This window comes from Haliotis rufescens, unplaced genomic scaffold, assembly GCF_023055435.1.
Source record: "Haliotis rufescens isolate VD_foot unplaced genomic scaffold, xgHalRufe1.0.p SCAF_6, whole genome shotgun sequence".
Classification (NCBI taxonomy): domain Eukaryota; kingdom Metazoa; phylum Mollusca; class Gastropoda; order Lepetellida; family Haliotidae; genus Haliotis; species Haliotis rufescens.
Window position 1 is genome coordinate 11,778,893 of NW_025964334.1, and position 27,829 is coordinate 11,806,721.

Consider the following 27,829-nt stretch of genomic DNA (forward strand, 5'->3'; position numbering starts at 1 on the left):
TCTGCAATTAAGTCAAGCTATATGCAGTGGTCTGTAAATAATTGAGTCTGGACCAGATAATCCAGACATCATGAGCAATGGTCTATGCAATTGGGATGCGATGACATGCATCAACTAAGTCGGTGAACCTGACCACATGATCCTGTTAGTCGCCTCTTACAACAAGCATGGTTGCTGAAGACCAATTCTAGCCCAGAATCTTCACAGGACTGAAGACATGTACATGATCTAGTCTTTCTGTATTTGCATGAATTAGTAACGACTGGTGTCCTTTTTTCTAAGACAGTCATGTCAACAAGATTCACATTAGTAACCGTTACCTGTAGAACTATAGAGCATCAAACTTAAAACCATGTTACCAGGTAATCAGCTCAAAGGAAATTCACATTCAGAACAGTCATTTGTAACTGTCGAACATCAAAATTAACTTCCATTTTCTGTCCCCGTCATGAACAATCACACTGGTGCTCTGGGCACAGTTGAAAGTTGTGTTTACTATGGCAACAGTCCAATATGGGCATCATGACATCTTAAGAAGGATGATGCCACAAAATAGCTTGCAATGTCCCCAGTCAATCCGACAGAAGACGGAGGACTGGTGTGTTGTGCTGATGGGTGGGTCAGGAGATGAGGGTTTTGTTGAATCATCTGATGTACACAGACTTGATACATTTATTTACACGTAACGTCAATACCTAGGCCAGCCAATTTGTTTGAGCCAGGTTGCTTGAGGAGCTGCTCGTCCGACTGGTTGATAAGCTGACTCACCTGCCTCCAGCTCGGTATGCAGCTCGGTGTCACAGAGCTTGAAATGAATCTTGCCACAACGATTTACGAATTAGTCCTGCTTACACTGATATTGAGTGAATGGAACTGGCGTGAAGTATTGAACAGCTTCTCACCATGGGACTATTGTATAGATTTATCTTCGTATCATAAAAAGTCTCATGTGAATAACATGGCAGAATGGTCTATTTGGGCCAAGAATACCAGCATCACTTTGCAACACTGGGTGTATATTGGCGATAATAAAAATCAATGTGAAAGATAGGGGCTTTTCAGGGTTCGATATTCCTTCCACACAGAATGCCAGTGCACAGTTAGAATTGTAATGGTGAGGTTAGTTTATGCTGTAAGGGCACACTTAAAACTCATATGTTTTAGGGTCTGGTCATAAATACAGGGGTGGATGTGTTAGAGTTTTTCGATGCACTTATATATTTGGATGACCCTCCCCATGTCTTTGTATGTGACCCTGAAAAAATAAAATGCGAGTTGTACTTTATCATGAATCAGGAAATGTTCTAAGACCCTCCCCAAATGTGCATTTTTTTATGACCCTCCTCCAGATATTTGGGTAGCCATATTGGGGTCATATTTTTGGGTAGCCCTTCCCTAATTACTTCTAACCCCCCAACCTCCCACTCCCCACCCAGAGCTCCAGATAAGCTTTTGGTGTTGTGGGTATTTTACCCATGCATTTTAAAATCATTGGGTATCAGTAATTTTATCTCGGTATTCAAATTTTTGTTACCCACTAGTTTTTACACATGTGGGTATTTAAGTTAAATACAGTCAAGTCCTGTTAATCCGACATCGATGGTTGCATATGATTATGTTGGATTAACGAGTATGTCGGATAAACGAAATTTAGTAGTATCAACGTTCGTGATCGAAAATCGGACAACTACACGATATATAAGGATTCAAACACGTAATAAAAATTATAAAATAAATATTCATATTGTTATGTTACATTGTTGGCGAAATATGTTTTCTAATCAAGCAACCTCTAAAATTAAACACAAAAACTATTATGGACTGTATGACCGATTCAAAATACTAGCATAGTCTGGAATGGAAGTCGCAACTTTGAAACTCGTACCCAAAGCTAAGAAAGCTGCTTTCTAAGTGGCTAACGTCGACTTCCTGTTGGTCATTTGAGTGATTTCGGTAATTCGTTGCAAATTAGGTGTGTCGGAGTCGGAGTGCGAGACTGTCGGATTAACGGGTCTAAATAGCACTGATTTAATCGGTTCCCATCATTAGTGTCGGATAAAGCCGATTGTCGGATTAACGAGTGTCGGATTAACGAGACTTGACTGTATTTAAAAACACTATTCATCTAGTCCCTGCAAACTGGTGTCGTGTGGGTTCGAGAGCTTTATAGGACTAAAAAATACCACGATACTTCCACAAGAAAGTGTGATGGCAAATGATCATGATGTAACTGTCATCGTGGAGTTTGGCAAGGTTGACGGAATGCCCGTTTATACGCAGGCTTACTTCACAATAATTTGATGATACGCACAAGTTTTATTTTTGTAGTGTATCTGTAATGTTCGTTGCGTATTTGATATGCTTGGATTTTATTTTACTGCGTATTTCTGCATTTCTGATGCGTATTTTACGCAGATACGCAGCTTATCTGGAGCTCTGCCACCTTTATAATAAATGACCTGTCCCACATGCCTTGTGGTGTTTTGCAGCTTGTGAAGTTTAAACTAGGCATACACATGAACATTTACATTTAACAGTAGGAATTACAAAATAATCCTGGGGATTCAGAAATTGGTGTAAATGACAGGGAGACAAACTTTCTCGATTACAGCGTCTTATCTACCAGGGATAGCTGAAAAGTTCTGACCCGAACTAGCTAGCAATATTGTATGTACACCCTTCACAGTTTGCATGTTTTGCGCACAAAACCTTCATGGTTTACAGGGGTCGGGTAGGCTAGTGGTTAAAGTGTTCGCTCATCACGCTGAAGACCCAGGTTCGATTCCCAACATGATGACAATGTGTAAAGTCCATTTCTGTCTCCTCCCCCCACCGTGATATTGCTGGAATATTGCTAAAAGCGGCGTAAAACCACTAACTAACTTCATGGTTACAGGCTGCATCTGAACCAATACACAACCTGGCAGCACGTTTCAATTCACACTCAGAGTTATAACATGGATCATTGTGAGGTTATGGATCAAGGTCACAAGCAGTACTTCCATGCAACCTGCAATCAGTGAAATATTATGGTTGACTGTCTTGTGAATCTGTGTTATTAAAACACATCTTCGACGTCATTCTATTGTTTGAGCACTCCATTGTTTTTAGGGTATGGAGAGTTGATTGTGTTCTCTGCCGCTGTTGCACTTGCTCCGTCACGTGCTGATTGTTACACTTTATCTTTTATGGCTCTTTAGAATGTTTTGTCAAAGTGTAAGAGTAGAGATGTGTTTTAAGTAGGGGAATATCCTCGTAACTCTCCTTTCCTTAAAAATAATGGGCCATGGCGCTTCATAATAATAATGTATATATCATGAGCCATACACAAACACTATGTCATACAGTGTGACACAGGTAACACAATTGTTCTTCTTGTTGTCACTCTTAAATTTCAAATGGCACATCTATACACAGAGCTCCAGATAAGCTTTTGGTGTTGTGGGTATTTTACCCATGCATTTTAAAACCATTGGGTATCAGTAATTCTATCTGGGTATTCAAATTTCTGTTACCCACTAGTTTTTACACATTAGGGTATTTAAGTTAATATTTAAAAACACTATTCATCTAGTCCCTGCAAACTGGTGTCGTGTGGGTTCCAGAGCTTTATAGGACTCAAAAATACCGCGATACTTCCACAAGAAAGTGTGATGGCAAATGATCATGATGTAACTGTCATCGTGGAGTTTGGCAAGGTTGACGGAATGCCCGTTTATAATTTCAAAATAAGTTGCTTATTTGCTAATCGAATACGCAGGGTTACTTCACAATATTTTGATGATATGCACAAGTTTTAATTTTGTAGCGTATCTGTAATGTTTGTAGCGTATTTGATACGCTTGGATGTTATATGACTGCGTATTTCAGCATTTCTGATGTGTATTTCACGCAGATACGCAGCTTATCTGGAGCTCTGATACATCTGTACAAGTGCCCTATGGCTACAAGAAATCGTCCCAGTGCTATTATTTATGGGCAATATGCAATAGATAAGAAGTATATTTAGTGACCTGTATTCACTGTGTTAAATGTGACGATAAGACTTCAACTGTAACAGCTGTAAGACATAGGTGAGATTCTCATGTGAATCACAATGTGTGACCTGGCTGATTGTGTGTCAACATACAGCGTTCATGTGGATGTTTGTGGTCATAATGAGATAACGTCACAACGTCTTTCCACCTAATTTTGACATGTCAGTTCACGTCGTTGTCACATAGTCCATTGTAGTCCACAGAAGTGAACGTTGCATGGAGTGAATGTTATAACATTACCACAACAATACATAAAATACAACATTCCCACAACATTAATATGTTCCCACAACGTAGAATACAACATTCCCACAACATAAGATACGTTCCCACAACGTAGAATACAACATTCCCACAACATAAAATACATTCCCACAACGTAGAATACAACATTCCCACAACATAAAATATGTACCCACAACGTAGAATACAACATTCCCACAACATAAAATACGTTCCCACAACGTAGAATACATTTCCAAAACATAAAATACGTTCCCACCACATGAAATACAACATTACCACAACGTACGATACAATGTAACTACAACATACACATAACGTTCTCACATCATGAATGGGAGTCCAGAGAATAACCTTGCATGGATTAATATCATTACACTGGGACGTCATAAACATTAGGTTGCCACAATGTTGCTTAGTAACCACCACCACTGACATGCCCTTATCTACAGGACCGCCTCCGTGGTCTAGTGGTAGAGCGTCTGCCTGGAAAGCGGAAGGTCCATGGTTCGATCCCCGACCGCGTCATACCAAAAGATGTTAAAAGATGGTACTTGTTGTTACCCTGTCTGGCACTCGGCATTAAGGGGCTAAAACAAGGACTGGTCGGCTTGGAGTCAGTATACTGTGTCTGAGTGGGGTATTCATATTAAACTGCGACATTGTATCGCAGTTGGCTTATGGATTTATTCAAATAATGAAATTGAAATCAATTTCATATCTGTTTTCACTGAAGCTACAGCTGCCCGTCAGAAGATCTAGGGTAAAAATTAGGTCTTCAGCAACCCTGATGCTTTCCGTAAAAGGCGACTATGCTTGTTGTAAGAGGTGACTAACGGGACCGGGTGGTTTGGACTAACATCTGGTCTCTGAAATGAACATATAGTACAGAAAAAAACCAGTAGTTCAGTTATCTTTAAAAAAATATAATAATAGGGAGCCCAGTGACTCTCTTCATTTTCAGATACTGATACTGCAGTAATCTAGACTTGCCAAACATTATAGACTTACATGGGCTGTATTTGATATACATGTATATTTGTATCAGGGTCTGTAAGACAGACTATGGGTGGTTAGGCTCGTTGACTTGGTTGGTCATCATATCCCAATTGTGTAGGTTGATGCTCATGATGTCAGTCACTGGATTGTCTGTATGATGTCTAATATGCTCCTTGCTCTGTTGACTGTTGACAAATGATATTATGCTTGATGGAGTGAGGAGACGACTTTATGATCTTCAATGAGAGAACACAGGGCACCGCCATTTTCAGATCCCTCTCGCACATGGTCACTATCCAAAACGCGACTCTGACCCCTGGCCCATGCATATGCATACAATAATAGACCTTGCATGTACACTACAGTCTAGCCAAGACTCAATTATTTACAGACTGCCGTCATATGGCTTGATTATTGCTGAGTGTGGCGTTGAACAACAAACAAACAAACAAATCTAAAATGCCATCTAAAGATGTTATACAATGTTACATAATCAGAACCTTTATGACTGCTCCAGCCTTTGAAACATCGCAGTTTCCTTTTCAATTATATAAATATTTATATTTTCAAGGAAATTCAACTTGTTCCACATCGTTCAAAGAATGTCAATAAAACAGAATGAAAATGAGTTTTTTCTGAATAAAATATTTGTCATGGCAAGCCTTTATTTGGGTGAAGGAAGTCGGCATCAGGTTGAAATCTACCCTGTCCCAACATGAAACACTGACAGCTTCCAGCAAGCAAACAAGCAGCGTGCAATAAAACAGCTTTTGTGTTTTCAAAGTGTTCAAGAGGACATGAAAAGAGAATTTGACTGTATAGATTTGTTGCCATGACAACAAGGTTTCTTTATATACCCAGGTAATGAGATTGATTTTCCCAAGTACCCTGTCGACCGAGGTTACAGGACCACTGTAGCAAATATGTTGATCAGACAAGAGACTGTTGGCAGTGGCTAGTAACTAAGGATTGTGCTTCGCATCTTAGGAATCGGTGAATCCTTGCGTTAGAAGATAATCAGTCTTTATTTTAGCCTGTGATAGATACAAGATAATATTTAGACAAAGTATGACAATTGTTTCCGTATGTTGATCATGCTTCAAATAATAGGGTGTCTGCTGTGCAGAGTTACATCCCTTTGGTCTGCCAGAATCCGGTGAGTTAGTTCCAATCCTCGAGTTCACACTGATTATATTTCATAGTTTGTCAACACACTACGCATCAGGGCCCTGTTCCACTAAGAGATTGTAGCACTAAGATGATTGTAACTTCCATACTTTAGCATAGGCATTTGACAGTCGTAGCACTAAGATGATTGTAACTTCCATACTTTAGCATAGGCATTTGACAGTCGTAGCGCTAAGATGATTGTAACTTCCATATTTTAGCATAGGCATTTGACAGTCGTAGCACTAAGATGATTGTAACTTCCATACTTTAGCATAGGCGTATGACAGTCGTAGCGCTAAGATCGTTGTACCTTCCATACTTTAGCATAGGCATTTGACAGTCGTAGCACTAAGATGATTGTAACTTCCATACTTTAGCATAGGCATTTGACAGTCGTAGCGCTAAGATGATTGTAACTTCCATACTTTAGCATAGGCGTATGACAGTCGTAGCGCTAAGATCGTTGTACCTTCCATATTTTAGCATAGGCGTATGACAGTCGTAGCACTAAGATGATTGTAACTCTCATACTTTAGCATAGGCGTATGACAGTCGTAGCGCTAAGATGATTGTACCTTCCATACTTTAGCATAAGCACTTGACAGTCATAGCTCCACGATCGCTTTGTTGAACGGGGCCCAGGGCTGTTGTTACACTTTGTTGTAATATGATTTATATCTCGATGTAAACATGAAACTTGACACTTTGCATTTTAAGGAGACAAATCCATTATCAAAGAGAGGAAAAAAAACGTAATTAGATTTGAGTTAATTAATGAAACAGTGAATTGAGACCTCATATACATACCGGCAGATAAATTCTAATATTTTGAAATTATTTTCGTGCTACAATATGTATTTTTAATATATTTAATATCAAGGGATAATTATCCTCTGTCCTTTGGACTGGGAGTGTGACATGAATGCCCTACGCATCATGTTGGTATGGTTACAGGTATTTCTGCATGGGTTGAACTATTAGTCCGAGTACCGATCTAGAAACGGGTTATGTCATGGCATTGACTTTCCTCAAAACCTCAAAGTTAAACAAAAGCTATTTCCACAATGGTCTTTCTGTTGAGAATATAATCTGTCCCATAGTCGGTATCATTGCTTGGCAGAAGACATTAACATTTTCATGACAACAAAACATTCTTGAAATATTTGGTGTGCAATTCTGTTTTCATGAAGTCAGGTCAGTTGTACATGTTGTAGAAATAGTAAAAAGAAAAAATTGAAAATTGTGTCATGTTTGAAAGATTCCCTTTTCTATCAACTAAAAGAACAAAACCCTTTCCATAGCCAATAGAAATCTCTGCATAAAGCAGAGTTGGTTGTATGATTCCGACTATATCATGAGCATGTGTTTATGAATCACTATCAAATAGTAATGGTCTTTGCGAAAAGGTGAGGGTATCCTGCCCCACCGGTGGCACCCATCACAAACACATGCAAAGGCAAGTCAATTGTTCACCTGGAAAAATGGGGACATATGGTACAAGTCAAAATAGGGAATTGCATAGGACATCATTTTTGTCACTGATGCATCAAATTTAGAAATGTCCTCCACATGTCTTCTATAAAACTTTTTGAAAGCTTAATTAAGTGTTGTCTCAGTTGGTTGAAATAGGAAGTAAATGAGTGAAAGAGTGAAAGACCTACACTGAAGTTTATTTCATGACTGAATGTGTTGAAAATAACATGAATCATAAAGTTATCAGAATTCCCCATATGTGAAGTGTTTGGTTCAGTGACATACAAGCAAAGTAATATATAAACTCACCTATCTTGCTAGATGCATGCCAGCTGTGGGTGGGTTTAACACAGCTTTAGTAAGGTGAGAAGAGAGTAAATAAACACTCAATCTCTGTCAAAGCTTTTATGTGCATGTGGGGATTCCAGGTTAGAATAAATTCCAGCAACTTCTGCTTGTCTTAAGGCCACACTTTTTTTTACTTTCTTTACAGATTTTTTACAGGAAAATAGGTTGTGAAACCAAAAAGGGTAAAAAGAGCAATTCAGTTTTTTGTTAGTTTTCAGCTCCACTACAGGTAGGCTAGTATAAAAAACAAAATAAATGGTTTAATGTGGGAGGAGAGCCTGCAACAGAGCTCCTTCAATGCCAGTCAAACAGAAGCTTTTACTGCTGTGACACCGAGTTCCCAGTGACCCTGGGGTGATAGATGAAGCCAGCATTTATCAAGGAAAATATCAGCTTGTAAAACATCTTTGCCATTACATGTTATACACCATTTGAATGGTCTGATCCTACTGTTTATAAAAATGAAGGTTATGCTTATCACATTTAAATAATGCATTTACAACTGAATTAATTTGGTTATTAAAAAATGTATGCTTTCACATTTATAATGTCCAGATTAGACACCAAGGGCATGAAAAATGTGCCGATCCTTTGGCTATTGTAAGATTTTATGATATCCACTTAACTATTTTAAAGATATTTTCATTGTTTACGTAATCGGAAAATTATGATTCAAAGAAGTTTAAATACCTAGGTATTTCCCAATAACAGTGGCTTTCCACTCAGTGTCACACCTCTGTAAGTGCAAGTATCATGATTAGTCAAATACCAGCATGTGCCATAAAGCAGCAAATCAAATTACAGCAATGGACGCCGTGATTGATAAATTTCAGATTTAAACAAGGTTTTGGTTAAATCATGGGTACAGTGTGTGAAGCCCATTTGTGGTGTCCCCCGCCGTGATATTGCTGGAATATTGCTAAAAGCGGCGTAAAACCATACTCACTCACTCACTTTGGTTAAATCATATTATTCTGAACGTTTTAAACAAGAAAACGTGACCTATATGTAAAATATGGAACTTTGTGCACATTTTGTGCCAGGTTAATACGACCTGTGACATAGATTTCTCATACATACATTTGGCATTAAGCATTGTGCTTAAAAAAACACACACAAAATTTTTTTTGCCAATCAAAGGATAGCCTGCAGGATAGTGTGTTACACAACAAACAAACAAACAAAAAAAACATAAAATTTGCCAATGCAAAATAGCCTCCACAGTCAGAAGGTCAGTGGGTTTATCTTCTGGCCATATCATGCCTAAAGTTATTAAAATAAACCCTGCCTGACATTCTGCTTCACAAAACAATAAAACAAAGACTGGTTGGCTCAGAGTCTGTATACCGTGTCTGTCTGAGTTGGGTTGCCATGTTAAACTGCAACTTGAATATTTAGCTCAGGCAACCACACACATTATATAATACATGGACATTGCTATTTTAGTGCAATAATCTTGAATGTGACATTAAACCCTATTTCACCTCGCCTTACACAATAAAAACATTATGGACCAACTGATGCGAACTCACTATATAAGCCAATCAAAATAAAAAAATAAAAATTTCTCTGTGATTGGTTTGTTTGTTGTTTATAGCCGCACTCAGCAATATTCCAGCTGTATGACAGCGGTCTGTAAATAATCAAGTCTGGACTAGACAATCCAGTGATTAATATCATGAGCATCGATCCACGCAATTGGGATTGATGACATGCATTAACCAAGTCAGCGAGCCTGGCCACCCGATCCCGTTAGTCGCCTTTAACGACAAGCATAGTTGCCTCTTACAGCAAGCATGGGCCTATTTCTCTGTGAGAATTGCTGCCAATAGTTTCACCGATATCCGTGCCCTGTGGGTAATACATGTATTGCAGGCAACAGCATGATACACGTCCATGTCACTAAATGTGATGGTGCCCTGAGAAAGTCATGTGAGACTTGTCATTCAGTCTGACATTTCGAGTGACAGAACTGGGAGATATTCAGAAACAGTACATGGCAGATTAAAAACAAAGTTCACTTAGAACGTCCATTTGAGAATGAATAATAAAAAAAAACGCAAGTTGTAAGTGACAGGTTGTAAGGTTGTTCATGTCAGGAAGTACACACGGTAATCTTATTCTCTGCATGTAAAACAAGGCCTTATGAGCAGAACAGGAAATACAATTTAATCAGTAAATCATCATGTCTAGTGATGTTTTATCTCAATTTCAAATTTGTATTGACCAAGTTTGTTATCACATGTTCGTTTACCTAAAGTTGCTGAAAGGATACGATGTAACCTTTTCTGCGGAAGACACACATTTATATTGCAAATGTATGCGCTGGTGATGTGCTTCATTCCTATTCGCTTTTTGGACATGGTATATAAATTAGCATCAATTTTGAAGGCTTTTACAGGGGGGTGGCCTTATAGACGGCGACGTACGGTTTTAATGATGTCAGTTGTATTCGGTAAAGCCCACAAATCAAACATACCCCAACACTGACAGACCCCGATCATTGACATTGTCGGTTGTGAGAAGTGGGACTGCATGCGAGTTATGCATGTGTTGCAGAGATAGTTCAATGTCAAGTGTGGCACAGGCACTCATTAAGATGTTCAGGTGTGCTCTTACAGACCCTGATACAAATATATCAACTACAGCCCATGCAAGTCTATAATGTTTGGCAAGTCTGAAAATGAAGAGAATCACTTGGCTCCCTTTTTATTATATTTTTATTAAGATAACTGAGCAACTGTTTTTTCTGTACGATATGTTCATTTCAGAGACTATATGTTAGTCTATCTTTGGCATTGAAGTGTGCAACAAGAATACTTGTGATATCCATCTCCATTGCACCAAGGCTAGACAATATGCAGCTGTTACTACATTTAGAACGTTCACCCCCTTCCTTCTCCGATTGAGACTGATAATATCCTTTTCAGTTTCTTTATCCCCAGGTATGTTTGAGAATCATACCCAGAGCTAGTAAAGGATAAACTGTGTATTTGCGTAAAATACCCCCCAAATATTCAAAACATAATTACTTCCAATTGACTTGTGTACAGAAACGCATGTATTTAATGAAAAACTCAAATGTTTAAAAACACAATGCGTAAATACCCAATGAAGCTTAATCTCAACATGCGTACAACAGAGCTAATTACCGAAACACAATTACGAGCAAACTTACTTTCCGAGTCAAGCCTCATAGCATTTAGAACCGTTATATACATCTAAAATATTATTTAGTTTTTTTTCAATCTCAAAATATTTACTTATTTTGGGAAAAACCCAATAGTGTGATGAATAGATATGAATATTATATGAAAATATTGGTTACCCAATGAAAAATGTAATAAACCAATTAAAATAGAAACCGTTGAGTAAAACTCAATTGCTCAAAAAGTTATCTGGAGCTCTGATACCGTGCATTATGCAATTGCATGTGCTCAATTGCATGTAATTATCCAGTTTACTTGTGTGAAAGTATACTCCTCAAAAGAAGTAGCACTCAACTCTTCCATATGCCATGAGGGGGGCATGGATGGCCCAGTCATCTGAGGCGCTGCGATTTGCTGTGCAGAGTTGCGTCCCTTGGGCACGCCAGAAACCGATGATCGTGCGTTCGAATCCCAGTTTGCCCCGATTATGTTACTATATTTTGTCAGCACCATACCCGTGCTCGTAAACGTTCGAGACCTGCATCACTTTGTGCTTTCCTCCCATATTAAGCTGACACGCTGTGATTATAACAACTGGAATACTGTTAAAGCGGCGTTACACCCACTCACTCACTCCATGTGCCATGAGAGATTACAAGTAATATCAAAGAATCAGGTGTTCCTTAACTTCTTTTGAGTAGTCTACATTTGTCACTGACTTCATATTAGAAATATTGTCAAAATGTGTTTTTGTCAGAAAAATTCAATCTCTATGCGAACCATTGTGCCATAGGAACATTTTACAACCTTGCCATTGTGATTTTAAACGCACCATTAGCACAAACGACTTTTGAACGGTGTGTAAACGTGCATAACAATGCATGATTTATGTACATTTCTGTCACTGTTGTCATCCACATGTGTTCATTTCAATACTCAATTTACGAGCAGGGGGAGGAACCATAGCTGAAGTGTTTACATAATGGTTATTTATTGATGTAGTTTTGATAACAATCCAGTATTTTTATATAGGGTTTTACATTTTGTTATCCGCCTTGATATAATTTATGTGTAATTGTTTCTGTTTTTAAGCTGACACCTGTTTTGACAGTTGCGTGTGGATTATAATAAAGAACTTATTATTATTGATCCCCAGCTTGTCAAGTGAGGTGACAAATGGATTGGGTTGTCAGGCTCGATGACTTGGTTGATACCCTGGGATCATTCCCTGATGGCGTGGATCGCTGCTCACAAAATCAATCACTGGATTGTCAGGTCCAGTCTCTGCTGTTTACAGACTGCCTTAATATTGCTGACCCGTGAAGATCCGGGGTAGAATAAAAGGCGTAAAAGGCAACTATGCTTGTCGTATGAGGCGACTTACGGAATCGGGTGGTCAGACTTGCTGACATGGTTGATGCATGTCATCCCAATTGCGTGGATCGATGCTCATGATGTCAATCACTGGATTGTTTGGTCCACACTCGATTTTTTACAGACCGCTGTCAGAATATTTCTAATCAACAAAAAAAAGTTATTATCATTATGAAAGCAAGTATTTTCTGACAAAATATGACTAACATTTAAAATTTATATTTTTCATAAATTAAAATTAATATTTTTTGAAAACATACTTGATGTTGATAGTTCTACCGTGAATATTAGGTATGAAAAAGAAAACAATCTGCCATTTCTTTCCACATATTCCATGGAATTTTGTAATCACTAACATAAATGATAAATATGTCATAAAACTTATCATGTCTAAGACCAGTCTTAGAAATTAAAGGGGAACCTGAGATCCTTGAGTTTCTCAGCTATGATATTTTAATACAGTGTCCTCAGAGGTCTTTAATTGTTTGCCAAACTTGATTATTAACAGACCACACTCATTTGGCTGAAATATTCTTGAGTTCAGCGTTAAACAAAAAACAGTAAAAGATATATTGCTCAATAATTATCATCAGGTATAGCAAGGATCTCAAGATCAGAATTTAGGACATGGTTCTGTTGGGCAGTACAAAAATTCTAATAGAAGAAAAACGTGCAAACTTTCCATTCTAAAAGGCTTTTTTGTTACAAGATATCTACAAGCAAAGTGAAAAATCCAGTAAGTTAAACTTTGTTAACGTCTTTGACAAATATCAAAATGTCAGATTACCTAGGCTGGTTGACATCGTCACCTTGTCTTTGGGGCTGATTAGCTAATTGAAAGCAGATCAGTCAATTTGTCCCCAACAAATGTCAGGTAAATGTTGTACGTTGACATTTAACTGTGTTAGTCAAACAGACAACTTCCTCAGTCTGTATGTTTAAGGGTGTCTATGAAAAAAAAGGTTCAAGACAAGATTGACAATTTCCTTGATTGTCTGATGTGTGAAGGAAGCTTCGCAGGCATTCCTGGGAAGAACAGGTCCCTTGTATCTGCCTGTCGTACTCGCTGCAATAGCTGCAAGATTGCTGATGCAGAGTTCAGCAGTAATCACTCACTCACTCTGCTTGTCATAAAGCTCACTCAAGAAGACCTGACAATCACGCTCTGTGACTTCACTGACTTGTCACTGTGCCCCCCCTGAAGGCAGGTTGACTTGTGGAATGAACTAAAAGGGAAAACTTCCTCCATTGAAAATGAATTGCCTTATTCATGCTATTGTTTAGTCTGATGATTTGGCTTGGTTTGTTGTTTAACGCCGCACTCAGAAATATTCCAGCTATATGACGGCAGTCCGTAAATAATCGAGTCTGAACCAGACAATCCAGTGATTAATATCATGAGAATCGATCCACGCAATTGGGACCGATGACATGTATCAACCAAGTCAGCGAGCCTGACCACCCAATCCCGTTAGTTGCCTTTTACGACAAGCATTTAGTCGCCTTTTACGGCAAGCATGAGTCTGATGAGTCTGATGATGATGATCATCATCATCAGAGTCAGAGTCATCATCAGAGCCATCATTAACACCCGTGAAGATCTGTTTTAGAACAGGTCTTTAGCAACCCATGCTTGCCGTAAAAGGTGACAATGCTTGTCATTAGAGGATCGGGTGGTCTGAGGCTCACTGACTTGGTTGATGCATGTCATCGTATCCCAATTTCATGGATCGGTGCTCATGATGTCAATCACTAGATTGTCTGGTCAAGACTTGATTATTTAGACTGACGTCATATCGCTGGAATATTGCTGAGTGCCGCCAGGCATTAAACAAACAAACAAACAAACAAACAAATAAAGAACACCTGATTCTCTCATATTACTAGAGTTAGTCTGTCATGGTATGATATAGCTGGAAAATTGTCATGGCATGACAGATTAACTATCATGACTATAGTAATATGAAAGAATCATGTGTCCTTTCCTTAACTTCTATTGAGTAGTATATGCAGAGTTCATCAAGCAGGATTTACACATGCTTTTACATGAATTATACTGAAACATTTCATCTGTGCCAGTGAACAGCTTCATTCATGAAATACTGTACCTCTTCCTTTCATAGTATGCCTTGATTGACTGGAAAGGAGATTGTAGCTGAATGAGATTATTAATATACCATGAAAGACTTCCTGTTGTTAAGGTTTTATTACATCTTTCATTGACAAAAAAGACTCTAATGAAGCACTAGTTGTTGTAACTTCTCACAATGCTGATACCACAGGGGGGCACGGCTGGCCCAGTCGTCTAAGGCGCCGTGATTCGCTGTGCAGAGTTGCGTCCCTTGGGCACGCCAGAAACCTATGATTGTGGGTTCGAATCCCAGTTCACCCCGATTATGTTTCTAGGTTTGTCAGCACCATACCCGTGCTCGTGGGTTTCACCGAAGTGTTAAACGTCTGAGACCTGCATCACTTCGGGCTTTCCTCCCACATTAAGCTGAAACCCCGTGATATGACTGGAAAACTGTTAAAAGCGGTGTTAGACCCAACTCACTCACTCACTCACTGATACCACAGGGGTTTTAGACTAGGATTTCAAACTATTAATGCCCTTGGGAGCAAATTGGAAAAATAAATTATTTGTTTTATATTTCTATATTTCTTTCTTATTTACTTCAATTTAGAGGTATTCTAAGACTGTATTTCAAAATTGCAATCGGTGCAATAATTCAAATCCAAGTTTTACGTGTTTCCCTCTTTATTATGTTTATTGTTCCCACTACCAGTTGAGTACAGTCGCCTGTAATTTAGAACATTAAGTCACTTAATGTACGGTGTGATTCGTAAATAGATCTGGTTAGGGAGTCTTTCTGAATAACTGCTTATTATAAGGTAGACACAATTTTATGGATAACAACTTCTTTAATACTGTAAAAAGCGATGTTTCAGTATAGATCCTTATACCTTATCCTTATAAGTATATATACTTATATCTTCTGTCAACTTCAAAGTTATGCCTATCAAACAATGGAACTGCTTGTTATGTAGCTCATTATGATATGACATCCCAGGACAAAGATGGATCACAAATGTTATTCTTACACTTAAATGTCTAAAGGACACACCAACAATGTCTTTCATGATGTCCTATTCTTTTCCAGGTGTATTATGCTTAACATATTCTTAAACATTTAACTCTGAAATCAAAGACAGAGAAACTACCATTAATCCTTCAATCACTATGTGTACTTTTGTACCATTGTCACATGATTCAGTCTTGTTTGACAATTGGGGAAGGATCTATACCAACATGTCGCTATAATTGTACTATAAAGAAGTTTCTATGCATAAACTCTGTCTGCTTGTCAGAATAACGGTACTGCCTGTCGGTTGACACGAAATGCAAGGACATGTCATGAGGCGTCTTTAGTTCTTTGTGGATGTTGACACTCCGGGGAGAAGGCGTGACTTGATAATCTGAGGGGCTGGAGCAGGGGTTAGAGGTCCCTGTCTTGGTGTTGGGAGGCCTAGGGGGACATCCAAGGAATCTTGCCACTTTGGGGCTAGCGAATGCCTCGTAGCAGGTTACAGTTTACTGTGCACTGAAACTAGACAAACAGGACACCACAGAATTTCAGGAATTAATCCAGAATGTGTTTGAGAAAGGATTTAACCATTTCTGTCATTGTGTGAAAGCCCAATACCAATGTCATTGTTCTAGGTCCCTCAGTTGACGCTTTTCTTTTGGACCGGACGGAAAAAAATCATATTTGTTGGTCTTGATAATTATTTGAAAGTTTGTCAACACACCTGAAGCTTGTTTGAAATTTTGGTGGGAGGCTCTTATTGCGTTTCTGTTACAGTGTGTATAAGGTTTTGTTCCTCGTTTGAACTTAAACTATATTTGTTGTTTATGCCGAGTTATATCCTGAATAATTCAGTGGGTCATGGTGGTCAGTTTGTTCACAGATTTGGATGCATCATGATTGAAACAGAATCAAAAACCAACTGTCAACACCAAGTAGTGCATGTTAGTGGGCGTTCTGGTTTCCACAACATTCAAACAAAGTGAGGAATGAGACCTCTTGGCAATAACAAAAAATGACACGATTTGGCTTCCAAATATGCAATTCATGGAGAGTTTTGAAAATATTATTTTCTTTGAGATCATTTAGACTTTAGGAGTGAATTTACTACAAGGAAATGGGTCTTAAGGTTGGGGATGTTGATCAAGTTCATCAAGACAGATGTTGGATACATGAGATTGATAACCCAAACAGCAGCTAATCATCATTTTCAAATGCTTCCTTCATGGACAAGGGGTGGTGGGGTAGCCTTGTTTTCACATTCACTCTTTGCCCTGAAGGCCCTGGTTATACAAACATTATGGGTCATATGTGTGGAACTGATTTCTTGCAACGCCCACTTTTATATTTTTTGAATATTGCAAAAAGTGACGTAAAACGTCACTCACTCACACCTTGTCAATTTTAACCATCTCACTCATTCATTCAGTCCCTCCTTAACATACTTAGCCATGTCTACTGCATTTCTGTCTTATTCCTGAAGTATTCATTTTTACCAAATTTGTCCATTCTTTCATCTGGATGCACATATAAAGATACTTCCTTCTCTTGCAATAAGTGATGTCCTGCTGTTTCATTACCTGACTGCCTCCGTGGTCTAGTGGTAGAGCGTCCGCCCAGAGAGCGGAAGGTTCGGGGTTCGATCCCCGGCCGCGTCATACCAAAAGACGTTAAAAGATGGTACTTGTTGTTACCCTGTCAGGTGCTCGGCATTAAGGGGCTAAAGCAAGGACTGGTCGGCTGGGAGTCAGTATACTGTGTTTGAGTGGGGTATACATGTTAAACTGCGGCATGGTATCTCAGTGAGCTAGCACTATAAATCGGCATCAGTCCGAACTAGTACAAGCAGCCACACACACACATACACCTGTTTCATCACCTGCCTGTACTCATGTTATTTTTCTTGCTTTGGGGGGGGGGGGGGGGGGGGGGGGGGGGTCGGTTAGCCTAGTGGTTAAAGCGTTCGCTCATCACGTTGAAGACCCGGGTTCAATTCCCGACAATATGGTGCAATGTGTGAAGCCCATTTCTGGTGTCCCCCGTTGGATATTGCTGGAATATTGCTAAAAGCGGCATAAAACCATATATAACTCACTCAATGACTCTTGTTTTTTTGGACTGACTCCATGGTGTAGTGGATAGAGCATCTGCCCAGAGAGCAGAAAGTCAGTGTTTTGATCCCCTGATCATATCAAAAGACGTTAAAATATGGTACTTGTTATTTCCCTGTCTGGTGCTCAGCATTCAGGGGATAAGGCAAGTGCTGGTCAGCTCAGAGTCAGTATGCTGTGTCTGAGTGGGGTAGGGTGGTCGGGTAGCCTAGTGGTTAAAGCGTTTGCTCGTCACACCGAAGATCCGGATTCGATTCCCGACATGGGTACAATGTGTGAAGCCCATTTCTGGTCTCCCCTGTCGTGATATTGCTTGAATATTGCTTGAATATTGCTAAAAGCGGCGTAAAACCATACTCATTCACTCACTCACTGAGTGGGGTATTCATGTTAAACTACGGCATGGGATGTCAGTGGGCTAGCACTATAAAACTGGCATTAGTCTATTAAAGTACTGATAATGATGTCACCGCACACCACTATTACAGGGAGATTGGACCAAATTTGATTCAAACCATTCAAACTCATGTTGTTTGTAACTCATAATATTTTATGGTGTTTGTCAGTGTAGGGTTCACTCCAGACTAGTACAAACAGTCACACACACACAGACTGCTATGTAAGAGAAAATAAAATCGTGAATGTGGTCACGTTAAACCCTGTTTCACATCACCTCAACTTTTGTTTGTAGTAGTCTTCTGGGGCGGTCGGGTAGCCTAGTGGTTAAAGTGTTTGCTTGTCACGCCGAAGAACCGGGTTCGATTCCCGACATGGGTACAATGTGTGAAGCCCATTTCTGGTGTTCCCCACCGTGATATTGCTGGAATATTGCTAAAAGCGGCGTAAAACCATACTCACTCACTCACTCACTAGTAGTCTTCAAGTTTAGTTCATTGGACTTATTTCCTCTTTTTTATCCACAGATTCAACTACCTTAGTGCTACTGGAGCCGAGCAGGACAGTGACTGACCTTGACATTCCAACATCAGGCCTTGACCTTCAGACTTCATCAGCACCACAAAGTGACGCTTTGCCCTTTACAAACATACCAGCTGTCACAAGTGACACACCTTTTGAACCTACATCCACACCAGCTGAACTAGAAACATCCTTCAATGTTGCCTTAACCAGTTCTACACGTTTGTCAAGCTTGGACTTAGACCAAGGCTCTGTGTCAGAATCAACTTTAAGTGATTCACTGAGCACTTTGCAACTTTCTAGAACAGATAGTGTAGTGGATTCTTCACCAAGCAATAGCTTTGTTTCGTCAGGATCTGAAAAATCAGTGTCTAGTTCTTCTGTGTCAGAGTTGTTCATACAAAATGTTGAATCAAGTTCCAGATCACAGGTGTCATTGTCACAGTTACCTGAGCAATATATGTCGACTTTTGTGTTGCTTGAGCAGTCAACAGAGCAAGTTGCATCAAGTTCTGTGTCACAGGATCAAGCAGCATCGAGTTCTGTGTCACAGGATCAAGCAGCATCGAGTTCTGTGTCACAGGATCAAGCAGCATCAACTTCTGTGTCACAAAATCAAATTGTATCAAGTTCGTTTTTCGAGGGCCAAATAACATCAAGTGCTGCTCTTCAAGAGCAAATAACTTCAAGTTCAGTGCTACAAGAGCAAATAACTTCAAGTTCAGTGCTACAAGACCAAATAACATCAAGTTCTGTTCTACAAGAGAAAATATCTTCAAGTTTTGTGCTAGAAGAGCAAATATCTTCAAGTTCAGTGCTACAAGACCAAATAACATCAAGTTCTGTTCTACAAGAGAAAATATCTTCAAGTTTTGTGCTTGAAGAGCAAATATCTTCAAGTTCAGTGCTACAAGAGCAAAAAACATCAAGTTCTGTTCTACAAAAGCAAATATCTTCAAGTTTTGTGCTAGAAGAGCAAATATCTTCAAGTTCAGTGCTACAAGAGCAAATAACATCAAGTTCTGTTCTACAAAAGCAAATATCTTCAAGTTCTGTGCTAATAGAGCAAATAGCATCAAGTTCTGTTCTACAAGAGCAAATAGCATCAAGTTCTGTTCTACAAGAGCAAATATCTTCAAGTTCTGTGTTAATAGAGCAAATAACACCAAGTTCTGTTCTACAGGAGCAAATAACATCAAGTTCTGTTCTACAAGAGCAAATATCTTCAAGTTCTGTGTTAATAGAGCAAATAACACCAAGTTCTGTTCTACAGGAGCAAATAACATCAAGTTCTGTGCTACAAGAGCAAATATCTTCAAGTTCTGTGTTAATAGAGCAAATAACACCAAGTTCTGTTCTACAGGAGCAAATAACATCAAGTTCTGTTCTACAAGAGCAAATATCTTCAAGTTTTGTGCTACAAGAGCAAATATCTTCGAGTTCTGTGCTACAACAGCAAATATCTTCAAGTTCAAGTTCAGTGTTACAGACAACTGGGCAAATACCCCCTAGTTCATACCCTCCAGTGCAGCCATCAGAGGACTCTGTGTCACCAGAACAAGCATCCTCCAGTGCACCAGTGTCACTGACTTTTCTCTCCAGCTCTCAGTCTGAGCTCCCAAGTGCCTCAGTTTTCTCAACTTCAACTGCATCTTCTTCAACTCTCATACAAGCATCGACATCTGATGGTGTTGATATCTTGGATTCAAGTAGTGTAGTCTCTGTCACATCTGACACAGTGCCAGAACAGTCTGTCATTTCAACATCAGAGATTCAAATTAATCCAACAAGTGTTTCATCTCTCGATGATGTGACTTCTGTGGTAGCCCTGTCCGAAGGATCTTTAAAAATACAATCCACTAGGTTGTCCACTAGCTCTGCAGCTCTACAAGAGATCAGTGAGAGTTCCTATGTGCCCTTTGAAGCCTCCTCTGTGCCCATAGATGCCTCTCTCCCATCATATGACCAAACTGTGTCAAATACATTCCGCACAACAAGTATTGACTTCACAGAAAGCCGAAAACTGACCAATACAATATCTCCTATGCAAAGTTCCGAAGAAATGTCTTCTCCTGTGTCTGTAAATGTTGATAGTGTTAGTTTTGTGTCAAATAATGTGCAATCTTCATCACAAACAATAATGCCTAGTCAAATACCAGAGAATATTCTACAGACTTCAGCTCAAATCTTTGAAACCTCAGCAGACAGTCCTACTGTGAGTATATCACTGTCTGTAGCTACCAGCTCCAAACTGTATGATGGTAGTTTCTTGTCAACAAGTGTATCAGCCCCTGCTCTATCTGTGTCTGAAGACAATGTGGTACCATCAAGTTATGCCAGCTTACAGTTTAGTACACTCCCTCCTGAAATGTCATCATCTTCTGCAAGCGTTGCTGAAGATGTTACATCATTCTTATCTGAATTACAATCAAAAGAATCCAGTTCATACACTGACCAATCACGGACTACACTGTTATTTGATGCCTCAAGTGCCTTATCAACATCTGGATTGACTAGTGAAATACTGCATACATCAGAAAACAGTTTGCACTTTCCTACCCAGACTGAAACACCAAGTATAGCTACTATTGCTTCTACCAATAGCCTGTCATCTGAACAGTTATCACAAACATCTGCCAACTTTGGAAGCCAAAGTGACACTGTTCCATCTTTAAGCAGTAGTGAGAGCATATTGGCTAGTTCATTCCCACAAGAAATAAATCTTGGAACTAATTCTGTGAGATCAACACTAGAGATTCAGTCTTCAGGAATTTCGTATCAGACATATGCAAGTAGTGGAAATGTGCAAAGAATCCTTGCTACAACAGCATCTCAGCAACTGACAGATATCAATTCAGAAAGCCTGTTTTCATTTGAATCCAGTGATGCATCAACAACAGGTGGAGCATTTACGACAGCAGTTGTACTGGAATCAAGTTCCCATCAGTCGGACATCATACTCACATACACTTTGTCACTGACTGCCCCTAATACCGGGTCAGCCTCATCATCTGATGCTGCTGCTGTAAGTGATGCTAGCATCCAGGAATCATCCTTTACAGAGACTTTGATACCAAGTCTGAGTATCCTTTCAACAGTTGTGTCCAACACTGAATCGGTGCAACCTGCATTCCAGACGCCTTACCCAACAGACTCTGTCGTCTTTTCAGTTGTGTCGGTAGAGTCATCATCCATCCAGCTGGCCAGTATATCCTTCCCTGCTCATGAAACAAATGTAATATTTACTTCGGAAACATTGTCATCACTAGAAACAGCTGCTTCAAACTTCTTCCCAACTCAATTCAGCAGTGCATTGGACGTAGCTTCCACCTCAAGTGGAGTGTCTGGTTCCCAAAGTTCATCAATTGATTCTGTCTCAAGTTTATACCAATTCAGCAGCATATTGAATCTAGATTCAACGTCTCTTGGTTCATCCACAATTGATGTTTTAGGAACAGTGTCAGAATCATCTTTTCAAACAAACCTTGTATCAAGGCAAGGCTCTGAATTTCTTTCTTCATCCCAAGAATTACTCTCCTCCAGCCAAAGTGTTATTAGTGTTGTTCCGTCATTCAGTGAGATCTCCTCCACAGTTCCTAAGACGCAGCTGTCATCAAGTCCCCAATGGTCTGGATCATCTGAGGTTGCATTTACTGGTTTCACACTTCAGAGTGACTCAGTCACTACATCAACAGCAGAGTCGGTGTTGGGTACAATTGAACCATCAACTTCTGGATCTGAATTGCAGTCCATAGCATCATCTCCTCTACTGCCAATAATCATAGGATCTGGCAGAGCAACGGAAACTGAATCATTTGGAACATCGACTAGTGGCTCATTTTATGAAAGTCAAAGTGTCCAGACCAATTTGATAAGCTCGCAACTTTTGTCAAGCACTAATGACATTCCAGGAAGCAGACTCTCAGATTCTTCTCTTCTGTTACCTTCTGGTTTGGACCTATCAACTGGATTTCCTTTCAGTACAGCTTTTTCAACACCTTCCCTTATCTTCCCAAATCCATCCATCAGCACTGCTAATAGTGAGTCTGTTCCAGCCTCTTTCACATTCAGCACAGTTTTACAGTCTTCTACAGCTCCCATTGTGATCCTGCCAACTTTTGAACAGTCATCTGCAATTTCCTCTTTTGATATATCGCTTATGAAACCGTCATCATCACTCTTTGGAACACAGTCATTTTCTGGATTCAGTGATATTGTGTCATCAAACTTGGCTTCCATGAGTTATCCAGGAGCGTCGCTGATGGCATCAGAATCTGTGTCAAGCATTGAACCTGTGATCCCAGTCATCTCCTTGACAGAGAGCCAGACCACTTTGTTCGGTGACTCCCTACCAACAGAGCTTCTATCCATGACTGCAACTGGATCACAAAGCTTTACAGTCTCCACTTCAGTAGTATATGATTTTAGTTCAGTATCCAGTTCAAGTGAAGGCAATTCCACCTCTATTGATGTCACCAGGCCAAGTTCGCTGCTATTTTCACAGTTACCTATACCAACAGGGAGTACAGCATTCCTGGTCAGCAGCTCAGATCTGTCCACAAACTCATCCATTGGAGGAATAGTTTTCCCAACATTCTCAGGATCATCAGCCTCTGTTATCTTTCCTTCTGGATCTGACATCTTCCTGACAACAACTGGGAGTTTGATTGCATCAGATGTCAGCTCTGCTTCGCGAGGATTTGTTCCTGTTCCTACCTTATCACTGGGCAGCTTGAGTGACTCTTCAGTGATTCCACTTGTGACTGAATCAAGCAATGGTCTGCCCTCACAAGGACCTTTTGAATCACGCACCAATTTGCCTTCACTGTCTTTATTTGACACAAGTACCATTTTGCCTACACAAGGACCATTTGAAACACTCACAAACTTGCCTTTACAATCTCTATTTGACACAAGTACCTTTTTGCCTTCGCTAGGACCATTTGAAACAAGCACCAATTTGCCTTCACAAGGACCATTTGAAACAAGGACCAATTTGCCTTCACTATCCTCATTTGACACAAGTACCATTTTGCCTTCACAAGGACCATTTGAAACAAGCACCAACTTGCCTTCACTATCTTTATTTGACACAAATACTATGTTGCCTACACAAGGACCATTTGAAACACGCACCAACTTGCCTTCACAATCCCTTTTTGACACAAGTCTCTCTTTGCCTTCGCAAGGACCATTTGAAACAAGCACCAATTTGCCTTCACAAGGACCATTTGAAACAAGCACCAATTTGCTTTCACTATCCTCATTTGACAGAAGTACCATTTTGCCTTCACAAGGACCATTTGAAACAAGCACCAATTTGGCTTCCCAATCTCTATTTGACACAAGTACCATTTTGCCTTTTCCAAGTCCATTTGAAACAAGCAGCAATTTGCCTTCACTATCTTTATTTGAAACAAGCACCATTTTGCCTACACAAGGACCATTTGAAACACGCACCAACTTGCCTTCACAATCCCAATTTGACACAAGTCTCTCTTTGCCTTCGCAAGGACCATTTGAAACAAGCACCAATTTGCCTTCACAAGGACCATTTGAAACAAGCACCAATTTGCCTTCACAAGGACCATTTGAAACAAGCACCAATTTGCTTTCACTATCCTCATTTGACACAAGTACCATTTTGCCTTCACAAGGACCATTTGAAACACGCACCAACTTGCCTTCACAATCCCAATTTGACACAAGTCTCTTTTTGCCTTCGCAAGGACCATTTGAAACAAGCACCAATTTGCCTTCACAAGGACCATTTGAAACAAGCACCAATTTGCTTTCACTATCCTCATTTGACACAAGTACCTTTTTGCCTTCACAAGGACCATTTGAAACAAGCACAAACTTGCCTTCACAATCTCTATTTGACACAAGTACCTTTTCGCCTTCACAAGGACCATTTGAAACAAGCACAAACTTGCCTTCACAATCTCTATTTGACACAAGTACCTTTTCGCCTTCACAAGGACCATTTGAAACAAGCACCAACTTGCCTTCACTATCCTCATTTGGAACAAGCACCAATTTGCCTTCACAGAGTTCATTTCTGACTAGTGGCATTTTGCAGACGGAAAGTTTGTCTGACACAAGCTTCAGTTTGCCTTCACCAAGTTTATATCCATCCAGTAGTTTCCTCCCTGTTTCACCAACAAGAATTCTGAGTTCTTTGTCAGGCATATCCAGTCAAGAATATACAGACATATCATCTCTATTCACAAGAAGTTACATATCGGCACCAAGTGCTTTGACGTCCCTGATCTCAACCACTGGATCTCCTCCGTTTGTGAGCTCCTCATCAATAGCACCTTCAGGAGCATCCTCAGAAACATTTGGATCCTTAAGTTCTGAGTTCATGGAAAGCAATATCGCATCCTCATCTGAGAGCACCAGTGTGATAATACTTTTACCATCATCTAAACTTTCAGATATGTCTTCAGTCATATTTCAGACAACAGGAACTGTTTCGGACAGTTCTTTATTCGGAACAACGACCAGTTTTACCGACATCTCAATAGACTCATCTCAATTCTCAGCCGCCTCCTCAGTGCCTGTTACAGTGTTACCATCTCCCAGCAGTATGGTGTCAGAATCTATTTCAATAAGTGGAGTTACCTCCCTTGAGTCAAGGTCACCAGTTGACAGTTCTTTACAGCCAGATACAACCACACTTGTGCCTACTGATATCCTATCAACGCCCATATCAAGCGACACAATTTTGTCTCCATCTTCATCTGTGATAATATCAGCAAGTGATACGAATGTGATATTTTCGAGTTCTGTTTCCATGGTGATTGTGTCGTACTCACAGACTGACATATCCAGCAGGGTGTCTGTGGACACAAGTACTCCAACTGATGTTGTCACAACAGTTGTTTCAAGTTCATCTGAACCAACACCAAGCTCAGTGACAGAGTTGTCATCATCATTGACACCGACTCCCACGTCATCTTCATCAGCAACACCGTCATCGTCTGTCCTGCCGTCACCACCAACCACTACTCCATCACTCAACACCAGTGATGCACTCAAGGAATTCTGGGTGAACACAGGTGAGTTTTGTATAATATTATGGTGTCAAAAGAATATTTTTCCATTTATAGTGCATCAGGTTCCATTCCCCAAGTAAATGTTCATGGCACTGCATTATCATTATTATCCCGGTCTGTGAATCAATGTGCACTCAAATTGTATTCTCAGCTCCCTGGGGAGTATTCAACCCAACTGCCTTATATAGCGGTAGAAGGTTTTCAGTTACATTGCCATCTCATCCTACCTGGTACCCATTCACGGCTGGGTAAACAGAGGCATATTTCAAACAAAGTCACTTGCCAAAGAAAAAGTCCCCTGTAACCTGTTTCAGTGTGGGGTTATACCTGTGCTCCAGAAACACTCAGGAGTCACGCTGCCAAACACGGTCCCCATCCACCTACTTCCTGCGACCAATTTTTCTTAACTTTGCCTGATTTGTGACCTCATTCGTCACCACTCGCCCCTTTCTGTAACCTGCAAGATTACTTGTCCCCTTACACTTGATTGTTATGTGCGAAAATATGACAAACCAATCAGAATGCGTGTATGACTTCTCTTCAAGCTCTTCAGTCAAAGAATCCCTCTGAAGTAATCTTTAGATTTTACACATGTCTTGCATCTAAAAATATACCCTAGATACAATTAAATGTGTTCAGTCATACTGTATAAATACTGTAGGTCCCAATGTGTTGTAAATAGCATCTGGAATATATGACACAGGGAAATATGCGCGAATCATTAGGCAATGAATTGAGGAGTGGGGCATGAGTCGCTGAACGCAGGACGATGTTCCACCATTGTTGCTGAAATATCTGGTCCCTGCTTGCAATGTGTATACACAAGTGTGTTTTATGCACACAAAATGTGGTAGAGCTACATTTGATGATGCATCATTTAAATTCCAAAAATATAAGGCGAAAGAAAATTATAGTCTTGGTTCTCAAGCACTGCCCGCATCATCATTAAGTCCACCTCATGTTTCATTTTTATTTAAGTTTTAAAAAAACTTTAAAATCTGGAAAATTCCGTAGCTCAAACACACGACCCTAGCATTGAAATGCTACAGTACTTAAGAACATGATTTCAGCGAAATTATTGTAAACAAAATTTTGGTTACATACCAGCTTAAACAACCCCCACACCAAAAAAAATCGCCTGCACACCAGCACTATATTTTCAAAAGCCATTGCCTAAGAACCAATTCCTTTATTTTGTTAAGCCCGGCTTAACAAAATAAAGGAATTGGTTCTCAGGCAAGATGAACGCCTAAGATGTATTGATTTGGGCTGGGATGATACGTCAACTGTGCGATCCGATACGTATCGTGATTCACTGTTCACGATCCGATACATGTCACGATTCTTGCATGTGTTCTTATCTGTGGTGTGTAAGCCATTTTATGTCATAGACAGTGGCACAAATTACCTGGCAGACTCACGATTTACAGATGGTGCAGTGGATGAAAATATTTACGTTTTCACTGCTAATTTTCACTACTAATTAGTGTTTGGTGTAAAAGTTATTAATGCAAACATTTAAGTCAAGTATCAATATCTTTTACTTACTTAGCAATGATACTGTGATCGAAATCCCGATGCATCGGTGTATCGCCTACTACTAGTATTGATGGTACAATGGTGTTTACAGTGATCAAGGTGCGTCAGTCAGAAGACGTGAGCTCTGATGCGTTCAAGGAGAAGATGGAGGGGAGGTTGGCCGGGGTGTACGGGGAGGCCTTCGCCCGTGAGGAGATGATCAACAACGGGACGTACCAGCCTCTCAAACGTCGCAAGCGATATGCGACCTCTCCCGATGGCAACATTAAGCTACAGGCATGTGATCTTTGGTGTATAGATGTTATCATGTTATCAGTAGAG

The 27,829-nt window shown here is 39.9% G+C and overlaps 1 protein-coding gene and 1 long non-coding RNA gene across 3 annotated transcripts in view; one reads left to right on the forward strand and one right to left on the reverse strand.

Annotated features, from left to right (window-relative positions):
• LOC124120128 (uncharacterized threonine-rich GPI-anchored glycoprotein PJ4664.02-like) overlaps positions 1–27,829 on the forward strand; it is a 94,836-nt gene that overhangs the window by 30,471 nt on the left and 36,536 nt on the right. For both annotated transcript variants that reach the window (XM_046482877.2, XM_046482878.2), the window contains exons 2-3: positions 18,914–25,972; positions 27,600–27,784. In XM_046482877.2, the coding sequence (XP_046338833.2) occupies positions 18,914–25,972; positions 27,600–27,784 (7,244 nt within the window). The remainder of the gene's footprint in view (positions 1–18,913; positions 25,973–27,599; positions 27,785–27,829) is intronic.
• Positions 1–27,829, reverse strand: part of LOC124120129 — a 69,903-nt gene that overhangs the window by 30,349 nt on the left and 11,725 nt on the right. The window lies entirely within an intron of this gene.